Consider the following 11,508-nt stretch of genomic DNA (forward strand, 5'->3'; position numbering starts at 1 on the left):
CATAAACTCTGCACTTTGGTGGACATAGGACAGACCCACAGCACCTGATTCCCCTTCTCCCATGAGTCGGTACTTCGTACTGCTGAATTATTAGAAGATAATTGTCATAAATCGGTTTTCCATTGCTTGTAACACAATTCCTGAAACTGCGTAATTTATAAAGAAAAGAAGTTGATTTCTTACAGTTAAGGAGGCTGAGAAGTCCAAGGTCAAGGGGCTACATCTGGTGAGAACCTTCTTGCTGGCTGGACTCTGCAGAGTCCAGAGGCAGCACAGGCCATCACCTAGTGAGAAAGCTGAGCGTGCTAGCTCAGGTCTCTCTTCCTCTTCCTATAAAGCCGCTCACATGATAACCCATTAATCCAGGAATGGATTAATCCATCCATGAGGGCTCAATCACTTCTTAAAGGCCTCACCTTTTAATATTGTATGGCAACACTGAAAATTAAATTTCTTTCTTTTCTTTTTTTTTAAGAGACAGGGTCTCACTCTGTCGCCCAGGCTGGAATGCAGCAGCATGATCATAGTTCACTGCAGCCTTGACTCCTGGGCTTAAGTGATCCTCCCACTTCAGCCTCCCAAGTAACGATGACTACAGTTATACATCATCACACCACAACATTTTTTATTTTTTTGTACCGGCTGAGTTCGCTTGAGCCCAGTGAGCTATGATGGCACTACTGCAGCAAAGGTGACAGGTGACAAGGCAAGACCCTGTCTCAAAAAAAGAAAAGAAAAAAGGGAAAAAAAAACCACCCATGTAACAATGTAATCACTTTCACCCCAACGAGAGAAGATTCACTTACCGAATAAAACTCAAGTGAACACCAAGTGACCGGTGGGACCCGGAGCAATCAATGCAAAGGAACACTCCATAGGTTATGCTCGCCCAGCTGGGATTTTTGGCACCACAATCAAAACACACCTGAAAAAAAATGCTAAATTCAGTTACTAACTTATGTTAGCCAAATAAATTATCCTATAAGATATAGTAAATGACTTAGCTTGAAAACTGCTTAGCCTTATAATGTAAACTTTGAGATTGTAATATTAGAAAATATCTCACCTAGGTTTTTTTTAAAAGCCTCATATTTCATGTTCTTTTATTATTATATATAATTCTATTAATTCTATTAATTATAAATTAGTATAGTTAATTACTATATTATGTATTTTTTTATTTTGAGACACAGTCTCGCTCTGTCACCCAGGCTGGAGTGCAGTGGTGCGATCTCGGCTCACCGTAACCTCTGCTTTCTGGGTTCAATTGATTCTCCTGCCTCAGCCTCCGGAGTAGCTGGGACTACAGGCTCGCGCCACTATACCCGACTAATTTAGTATTTTTAGTAGAGATGGGGTTTTACCATGTTGGCCAGGCTGGTCTCGGTCTCCTGACCTCAGGTGATGTGACAGCCTCAGCCTCCCATAGTGCTGGGATTACAGGCATGAGCCACTGTGCCCAGTTTACTATAAGATTTATATAGTATATTACAGATTATTATATTTATTTATTTATTTTTATTTATTTATTTATTTTTTTGAGATGGAGTCCTGCTCTGCCGCCCAGGCTGGAGTGCAGTGGCATGATTTCGGCTCACTGCAACCTCCGCCTCCCAGGTTCATGCCATTCTCCTGCCTCAGCCTCCTGAGTAGCTAAGACTACAGGCGCCCGCCATCACAACTGGCTAATTTTTTGTATACTTAGTAGATACGGAGTTTCACCATGTTCGCCAGGATAGTCTCAATCTACTGACCTCGTGACCCGCATACCTCGGCCTCCCAAAGAGCTGGGATTACAGGCGTGAGCCACCGCGCCTGGCCTATCATGTACATATTTTAAAAACGCACACTATACGTAGTGAAGATAATTTAGGTTTGTTACTATCTCAAACATGCCTTATCCTTGAAGCCTCAGCAGGGACCCTGCCAGTCATGTAAAGGAATGCTAGTGAGGGAAGCAGCCCTGCCTGGGAACACTCTAGACCTACCATCCTTCCTGGCACCGGCTATACCAGATGGCAGGCTGTTGCACAGATTTCTTCTCTCCCCAGCCCGAGGAAGAAGTTGTGGCAGCCAGACTCCAGGATGGCCCCAATGAAACCCACCTCCTGGTATTCACGTCCTGTGTAATCTCCATCCTCACTTTACCAAGGTGATCTGTGTGTCTATGTGTGTGTATGGCAGAAATGACCATGTCATTTTTGAGACTGGGTTACAAATGACACTATGGCTTTTTCTTCTCTCCCCCTCCTTTTTTTCTCCCCCTGCTTCCCCCCCCCCCACCTTGGATCACCAGCTGTAGGGGAAGCCAGGTGCCATGTCTTGAGGACACTCAGGTAGCTTTGTGGAGAGGGTGAAGTGCTGAGGAACTGAGGCCCTCGGTCCAACTGCCAGCGAGGAGAGGAGGCCTGCAACCACCATGTAAGCTCCCAGATGACCTCAGCCCTGGCCAACAGCTTGACTGCAGCCTCATGAAAGACCCTGGGTCAGAAGCAGCCAGCTAAGTCACCCCAAATTCCTGACCCTCAGAACTATCTGTTGTTTCATATGCTAAGTTGGGGGCGATCTGATACACAGCAATAGATAACTAATACAGAGAGATATTCCTTTATGAAATGCTGTGCCCTTCTCTACCTCCACCACCTCACTCTGTCCAGGTCACTTTGATAACTCTTAGATGCATGTTCATAACCAAGGACTATGTCCCCTGCCCACTGAGGGCCCTGAGAGCTCTTACAGGGGTAAAATCTTTCCCTTTCGCCAATCTTTATGGCTTTTTTTTTTTTTTAAGAGACAAGGTCTGGCTCTCACTTAGGCAGGAGTGCAGTGGCATGGTCCTAGTTTGCTGCTTTATGGCTTTCTTTGGCTCTGTCACCAAGGCTGGAGTGCAGTGGCGCGGTCCTAGTTTGCTGCTTTATGGCTTTTCTCAGCTCTGTCACCTAGGCTGCAGTGCAGTGGCATGGCCCTGGTTTGCTGCTTTATGGCTTTTCTTGGCTCTGTCACCTAGGCTGGAGTGCAGGGGCACGGTCCTAGCTCACTGCAGTCTCGAACTCTTGAGCTTGAGCCATCCTCCCACCTCAGCCTCCTAAGCAGTTAGGACAAGTGTACGCCACCACGCCCAGTTAATTTTTTTCTTTTGTAGAGACAGGGGTCTTGCTATGTTGCCTAAGCTGGTCTTGAACTCCTAGGCTCAAGCAATTTGGGCCCGCTCGGCCTCCCAAAACGCTAGGATTACAGGTGTGAGCCACCACGTCTGGCCCCGTCATGTCACCTTGCTTTCCTGTCTACTAGCACAGAACCTGCACATGGTAAATGCACAATAAGTGTTTGTTGAATAGTTGTGTACTTTTAAATCTCACACACAGCCTGAAAAACAGGCTTACCCATGGTATGGTAAGCATTCAGTAAATATTTGTTAATCAAAAGAAAAACTTTAAAAACTTATTGCCAGCTCAAACATTATTACTTGCCCCTTCAACATTGACACTGAAGCCCAACATTCTTCACCAACAGGAGCATAAAAGTACTTTAAAATACACAGTGCTAACGAGCAGAGTCACACATGGGAAGTGTGCTGGGCCCATAAAATACACAGTGCTTGTTGTGGAAAGTAGTATTTATAACTCATTAAACTCAGAATAGGAAAAAAAATCCTCCAATAGAATTGTTTTTAATCTTTCTGCAGGAAAAAAAAAATGTATTAGATAATTAGATACATAGGCTGGGTGCAGTGGCTGACACCTGTAATCCTAGCACTTTGGGAGGCCAAGGCAGGTAGATCGCTTGAGTTCAGGAGTTTGGGACCAGCCTGGGCAACATGGCGAAACCCTGCCTCTACCAAAAAAATAAAAAAAAATTAGCCGGCGTGGTGGAACACGCCTGTAGTCCTAGCTACTCAGGAGTTTGAGGTGAGAGGATCGCTTAAGCCTGGGAGGCGGAGGATGCAATGAGCTGAGATCACTCCACTGCACTCCAGCCTCAGCAACAGTGAGACTCTGCTATAAAAAATAAATAAATAAATAAATGTAAAAAAAAAAATTTATAGGCAGAACCACTTACATGAAGGCTGTCCAACCTATCATTATCAAGCAAAATCTGGCTTCTGGTCTTTTGAGGGCAGTACAAGAGAGGAAACACGAGTGGGTTTTCTAAAGCCCCTCACCACGATACGCTTACACTGATGGCACATTGAATAATGGGGATGGAGTGACAAATGACACAAAAAGAGGCCAGGGGATTCACTTCGGTGTTTACTGATCACCTGCTGTATGTCAGACATGTGACAGTTGATGAGGTATGAAAAAGTAGCAGCGCAAATACTAGGAGAACCCCTACTGGTGCCAGTCTTTAAAGAGCTCACTGAGAAGTGGGGAAGACATGCAAATTCAAATGCCCTGTGGTGATGGCCATTAGGGGAACCCTCTTCTATGGGGCATCAAACAACACGACAGACTCTGCCAAAAGATGCTGTTCTTCCCCATCAGGCTGTGTGTAATTTCTCACCTAGTCACTCAACTATCAGTTGCTGTGCACTTACTGTCAAGTGTACCTGGCACATACCAAGTGGACATACCAGCGTGGTTCAGGAAGTCTGCCCACATGGAGCCTACAGTCTAGCAGTCCAGTGGGCAAGACAATTGGTTACAAGATTGTTTCCTAGTAAGCAAGGACAGGATGCAAAGGGTTTTTGGTAGAGGTGATGGCAGAGATTTTGGGTACACAGCCCAGAGCGGGCCAAGTTTGAGAATCACTTCTAAGGTGGTCACCAGACTGGCTACAAGAAGAGAGCAGTGAGGTTCCTAATGAGGGAGGCAGCTTTGGCATCCTCCTGACCCATCACCTAAGCTAAGAGATTGCTAAAATGTAGCCCCATGAGGAGGGGCCACGTCTACCTTATTCACTTGAACTTGGCACCATGCCTGGCACAACACAGGTGCTCACTAAATGCAAATAAATGCACATGGTGGAGCAGTTTGTAAGGGTAGAGGAGCTAACAAGTGGAGACTGGGACATGTGGAGGTCAGAAGTGGTGAGAAATACAGGTCTGGCTCCCATAAATGCTGCCTTGATCCTCCTGCTATACCAGGAGGCTATGCTTTGGAAGCAGGGACTGTGCTTTGATTTGATATGCAATCCCAAACCCAAGTCAAGATGTGGCTTTTGAAGCAGAACATCAGTTCTTATGGTGATGAATAAGAAATAGCTTTTGACTGACAATTTGTTTTGCCTAATGATGAGAATAATTAGTATACAAATAGTAACAGCTAATATTGAGTGTTTAAGTCAGGCACTATTGTTGGCACTTTAGCCAATTTCATCTTCCTAACAACGCTTTCGTTAGTAGGGTTACTAGTAGAAGGTACTATTGTCATCCCCATCGGGGCCAGCTTCCTGGTCATGTGTGTGATCTATGCAGTCGCAGAGGGCCCCACACTTAGAAGAAAAGAGCGTGTAATTGGCTTAATGCTCTGCTGTCTCATCTTGAAATTCTTTTTTTTTTTTTGAGACAGGGTCTCACGCTGTTACCCATGCTAGAGTATATGGTATGATCTCGACTCACTTCAACCTCTGCCTCCTGAGCTCAGGCAATCCTCCCACCTCAGCCTCCTGAGCAGCTGGGACCACAGGCACGCGCCACCATGCATGGCTAATTTTATTTTTTTTGGTAGAGATGGGATTTCACCATGTTGCCCAGGCTGGTGTCAAACTCCTGAGCTCAAGCTATTTGTCCACCTCGGCCTCCCAAAGTGCTGGGAATACAGGCGCCACCACGCCCAGCCTCATCTTGAAATTATTATTTTTTTTAGATAGGGTCTTGCTCTGTCGCCCAGGCTTGAGTGCAGTAGAATGATCTTGGTTCACTGCAACCTCCACCTCCTGGGTTCAAGCAACTCTCCTGTCTCAGCCACCCGATTAGTTGGGATTACAGGCACATGCCACCACGCTCGGCTAATTTTTTGTATTTTTAGTAGAGACAGGGTTTCACCATGTTGCCCAGGCTTGTCTCGAACTCCTGAGCTCAAATGATCCACCCACCTCAGGCTCCCAAAGTGCTAGGATTATAGGCGTGAGCCACTGTGTAGGCAGAAACTCTTTTTTTTTTTTGAGACGGAGTCTGGCTCTGTCGCCCAGGCTGGAGTGCAGTGGCCAGATGTCGGCTCACTGCAAGCTCTGCCTCCCGGGTTTACGCCATTCTCCTGCCTCAGCCTCCCAAGTAGCTGGGACTACAGGCGCCCGCCACCTCGCCCGGCTAGTTTTTTTGTATTTTTTAGTAGAGACGTGGTTTCACCACGTTAGCCAGGATGGTCTCGATCTCCTGACCTCGTGATCCGCCCGTCTCGGCCTCCCAGAGTGCTGGGATTACAGGCTTGAGCCACCACGCCCGACCCGAAACTCTTAATACTGTTCAAACAAGGGCCCTGAATTTTCATTTTGTACATTTCACAAATTATGTAGCTAGTCTTGATCTCCATTTTATTTATTTTTTATTTTATTTTATTTTATTTTTTGTGTGTGTGAGATGGAGTTGCTCTCTGTCGCCCAGGCTGGAGTGCAGTGGCGTGATCTGGCTCACTGCAACGTCTGCCTCCCGGGTTCAAGCGATTCTCCTGCCTCAGCCTCCCAAATAGCTGGGATTACAGGCACTTGCCATCATGCCCAGCTAATTTTTGTATTTTTGTAGAGAAGGGGTTTCATCATGTTGGCCAGGTTGGTCTTGAACTCCTGACCTCAGGTGATCCACCCGCCTCAGCCTCCCAAGGTGCTGGGATTACAGGCATGAGCCACCGCGCCTGGCCTATTTATTTGTTTTTTAAATCAATGAACATTTTCTTAATTCTGATTCTTTTTATCATGTGCTTTCTTACACAAAGAACTTTCACATAAATTATCTTACAATAAGAGTTTCTTTCTGATTCAGTTTTAAAATGACAATAGCATTCGTTGTGCCCAAGTTAGAATTATGCCAAAATTACCATATGCCAGCATGTACAATCATCCCACTGGTGGCCGGAAAATTGGCTTAAGGGAGTGTCTGTCACTCAGACAAGCCATCACCCCTGGTGGGCACATGGTGGAGATGAGGGAAGGCCAGACTAGAAGAAAGCTGGGTCTTTTGGATCGTCTCTACTTCTTTTTCACTTCTTCGCCATTCTCCCCACTGAGCTTGAACATAGGAACCTGTTGGCAATCCTTGGGCTCTAGGAAGACCTCATCAAGGTGCCACCTCTGAAGGGTGCACTTCTGGATGAGCTGATATGGAGACGGCTCTCTGACTTGGATCCAGAGCTAGGAATCTTCAACTTGGCATCAGCCATGTCCACGAAGTTGTGCTTGTTGGTGAGTTTGAGACAGTGAATGTCGAGAATAGGGCCCAGAGCACCCTGTGCCTTGGGATGCACCTGCTCCAATGCCAACTGGTAACACGAAGCCCTGGAAAAGTCTTTTGTATGAGGTAATACACAAGGGCCAAGCCCCCAGTTACCGAACACATTGCCGAAAAGGACCATTTTTTCCTTGAGGCACTGGCATCCTGCTTCCTGGATACTGTTGCCACCTCACAGCACAACTCTCTTGAAAAAATCATCAAAGGCAAATTGTTCTGTAAGCCACAGAAGCACCATGCTGCAGAGAGCATGAGGAGTCCTTCCGGTCGTGGGATGGCGGCAGTAAATCTTGATCTCCATTTCAGAGAAAACTAAGGAATTACTGAATTAAGTATGACAGATAAGAAGTGGCCACTTCTTAGTAATTCCTTAGTGGAAATGTCCACAGTGGGGACTGGATCCCATGCAGTCTGTTCCCCGAGCCACTCTTCCCGCTCCACCACACTGTGCTTCAGAGCAGAAAACACACCACCTGCTTGCTGTCCTGCATCTGCCCTTCATCCATCCACTAGACTGTAAGCTCCCAGAGGACAGGAACACACCATCAGTGTACATACCTTTAATGCTCTACACAGTGCCCAGCATACCATAGGGGCTTGAGGAATACTTGTTGAATGAATAATCCAATCTATATAAAAGTAAGGAATGGTAAAGCAACAAAGAAGGATTTCACAAACTAGAAAACTGACCCTTGGCCAGGTGCGGTGGCTCGCGCCTGTAATCACAACACTTTGGGAGGCTGAGGCAGGCGGATCACTTGAGGTCAGGAGTTTGAGGCCAGCTTGGCCAATATGGTGAAACTCCATTTCTACTAAAAATACAAAAATTAGCCATGCTTGATGGCACATGCCTGTGGTCCCAGCTACTCAGGAGGCTGATGCAAGAGAATCTCTTGAACCTGGGAGGAGGAGGGTGCAGTGTGCCAAGATCGCACCATAGCACTCCAGACTGGACAACAAAGCTAGACCGTCTCAAAAAAAAAAAAAAAAGAAAGAAAAAGAAAATTGACCCTCATGACCTTTCATCCAGAGTAAATCATCATACATGAGAGGAAGAAATTGGATACCATATTCTAAAAGTAAGCCAACTTGTTTTTCTTTGATCACCTTTCCTGGCTCATGTATCTTAGGGCTCTCTTTTAGAACCCCAATTTTAAAACGCTATTGTTGTCTTTTAGGTAAGGGTTCAAACCAGTTGATAAAATACAAGGTCTCAACCAAGAAACATAGCACATTACTGGAAAACATTACCAGAAAACATTTCTGATCATTGCTTTTATTAATCTTATTACAGAATGTAAACTTTTTCATATGTGTGTTCTTCATAATAAAAACAGTTGCCATTTATTGAAGACTATTATATGAAGTTCCTACTCTAAGCGTTTTCCTTGGATTATTCCATTAAATCTTCACAATAACCCTCTGAATTAGGTCCAGTTCATGCCCCATTTTCAGATGATGAAAAAAGAGACAAAGTGGTCAAGTAACCTGTCCAAGGGTGACACACCTAGAAAGTAGCAGTTTGGACCATACGAGCCTCTCTCTCAAAAGCCTCTTGATATAAAGACATTGACTTCTTATTTAAAATTATCTTTGAATTAAATCAAAGAGAATACATGTTGATGTTTCTGAGATAAAGTTGACAAAAAATATATAGTTTACACATTGCTAACCGCAGATCCTAATCTTGTCTAGTTATACGGGACCCACTCTTCATAAACCCATCAATATAAATTTAAAAATCAAGGCTGGGCGCGGTGGCTCATGCCTGTAATCCCAGCACTTTAGGAAGCCAAGGTGGGTGGATCACTTGAGGCCAGGAGTTTGAGACCAGACTGACTGACATGGTGAAACCTTGTCTCTACTAAAAATACAAAAAGTAGCTGGGTGTAGTGGTGGATGCCTGTTAATTCTGGCGACTCAGGAGGCTGAGGCCGAACTGCTTGAACCCAGGAGGCAGAGGTTGCAGTGAGCTGAGATCGCACCACTGCACTCCAGCCTGGGCGACAGAGCAAGCCTCTGTCTCAAAAAAATTAAAATTAAAACATTAAAAAAAATAAAAAAAGAAAATTAAGGCCAGCATGGCAGCTCATGCCTATAATCCTAGCACTCTGGGAGGCCAAAGCAGGGGGAGGCAGGAGGACTGCTTGAGCCCAGGAATTTGAGACCAGCCTGGGCAACATAGCAAGACCCTGTCTCTACAAAAATAAATAAATAATTAATAATAAAAATTAGCTGGGCATGGTGGTGCAGCCCTGTGGTCTCAGCCTCATCAGGAGGCTGGGAAGAAAGGATGGCCTGGGCTGGGTAGGTCAAGGCTGCAGTGAGCTAGAATCAAGACACTTCACTTCAGCCTGGGTGACGGGGTGAGACCCTGTCTCTAAAAAAATAAATAAATAAAAATGTGAAAATCAAGAAAACAGTGAAGAAATGGACACTGGAGAATTCCTGGAGCCTTTCTCTTAACTTTCCCACATCCAATCAGACATCACCCCCAATAAACTGTTTCCTTCCTCACCTAGGCTGGAAAAAATATGGGCTCCCCTGTACCATCAAGACTTAAAACCAACAGAAACACTTATCTTATAACACTTTCTATGCCAGCATGTGGAGGTTCAGGACCATGCTCAGTAACAGCTGTTCCCTTCGGAAGTGACAGTGGGGACCAGACAAAATTCGTGTCACCGGAGGGGTGGGGAGAGTCCACGCTGACGCAACAGCCCTTTGCACTCTCCAGGTCCCTCTCCGACCCGACTTGTCACCTTAGCCCCCTGCGTCACCCCAACACCTCCAGCCAGCTGCGCAAAGCTGTAAAAGTTCCAGGGACAGAACAGTCTCTGGAGACAAAAAAAAAAAAAAAGAAAACCCCCATCTCCAAAGAGAGCCGAGGGGAGGGAGGAGGCTGTGGTGAACCTCCCTGGCCAAAGCGACAAAAGCTGGAAGCCAGAGCGGAGACTACTCGGCAGCTTTATCAGAAGAGAAACTGAGGCAGGCACCTCAAGGCCCGAGGAGCCTAGCCGGCTCCAACAGGCGGCGTCGAGCTCCAGGGTGGCGCCGGGGGGAGCCGCGCTTTCCCCGTATCCGGCGCCAGCAGCCGGGGTTTCTGAGCCGGGAGTCCCTCCTCGCAGCGGCCCCGAGGAAGACCCCGCCCCCGCTCAGAGCCCCCGGTGCTCGCCCCCGCCCCAAGAGCTCGCTGGGGGGTGTGCCCGCGCCGTCGCCCCCGGGAACGCTCCCCGGCCCGCGTGAGGACCCCCGGGCTCCGGTCTCCCACCCGGGCCTCCCAGCTGCCCGGCCCCGCCCGCCCGGTCCCGGCCAGGCTGCCGCGGCCCCACAGTGCGACGTGTCACAGGCCGCGCCGACCCCGCCTCCCACGCCACGGTCACTGGCGCCCGCAGGGGCCGCCCGCCGGTTCCCGCAGGGATGGCAGGCAGGCCCGCACTCGCTCACGGCCGCTACCTTGTTAGTGGGCACCGAGCGGAGGCGCTTGAAGATGGTCAAGATGTCCTGCTTGCTGGGGTCCCCCATCCTCAGCTGAGAGCCGGGTGCTGCTGGCCCAGCCAACCGGTAAGAACCGACGGAGAGCGGTTGCCGCCTCAGCAGGAGCGACGAGGCCGCGGGGGCGGTGCTGCGCGTGACGGTCAGGCTCCGCCCCAAGCCCCGCCCACGACCGGGCCCGCTCACCGCCGGGGCGCAGGCGCCGCTCGCTTTCGCTCCCTGCCCTCGCTTCGGCCGCGCGGCTGGCCAGACCCCGGACGCTGGACGCGCGTGCGCAGGAGGCTCGCGCGCCATTTGCGGCGCGGCTCCACGCCCCTAGCTCTGGGCGAAGCCGGTCCCGGGTGTGGCTGGCTGCCACGCGCACTGCCATAGGATCCACTAACCTTTAGTCTGGTTGATCGCCATTTCGCCTAACCGGCTGCTTCCATGGAAATATCAGAGGCAGGGGAAGGGGCCCACGCGCCATCTTTTGGCACGAGACGGATGGTGGGCTCCCGCTCCTTGACGCCGGACGTTAGCTGGTCGCCTTCCTTTTTCTTTTTTTTTGAGACGGAGCCTCGCTCTGTCCCCCAGGCTGGAGTGCAGTGGCACGATTGCGGCTCCCTGCAACTTCCGCCTCCCGGGTTCAA

The 11,508-nt window shown here is 48.3% G+C and overlaps 1 protein-coding gene across 1 annotated transcript in view; it reads right to left on the bottom strand.

The window, feature by feature from the left end:
- Positions 1 to 11,111, bottom strand: part of ARFGAP3 (ADP ribosylation factor GTPase activating protein 3) — a 65,748-nt gene extending 54,637 nt beyond the window's left edge. The window contains exons 1-2 of the mRNA XM_010371756.2: positions 10,841 to 11,111; positions 807 to 925 (exon numbers count right to left, since the gene is read on the bottom strand). Of these exons, the coding sequence (XP_010370058.1) occupies positions 807 to 925; positions 10,841 to 10,909 (188 nt within the window). The 5' untranslated portion in view covers positions 10,910 to 11,111. The remainder of the gene's footprint in view (positions 1 to 806; positions 926 to 10,840) is intronic.
- Between the last annotated feature and the right edge of the window lie 397 nt (positions 11,112 to 11,508).

Source organism: Rhinopithecus roxellana, chromosome 13 (assembly GCF_007565055.1).
Source record: "Rhinopithecus roxellana isolate Shanxi Qingling chromosome 13, ASM756505v1, whole genome shotgun sequence".
In the NCBI taxonomy this organism is placed as follows: Eukaryota; Metazoa; Chordata; class Mammalia; order Primates; family Cercopithecidae; genus Rhinopithecus; species Rhinopithecus roxellana.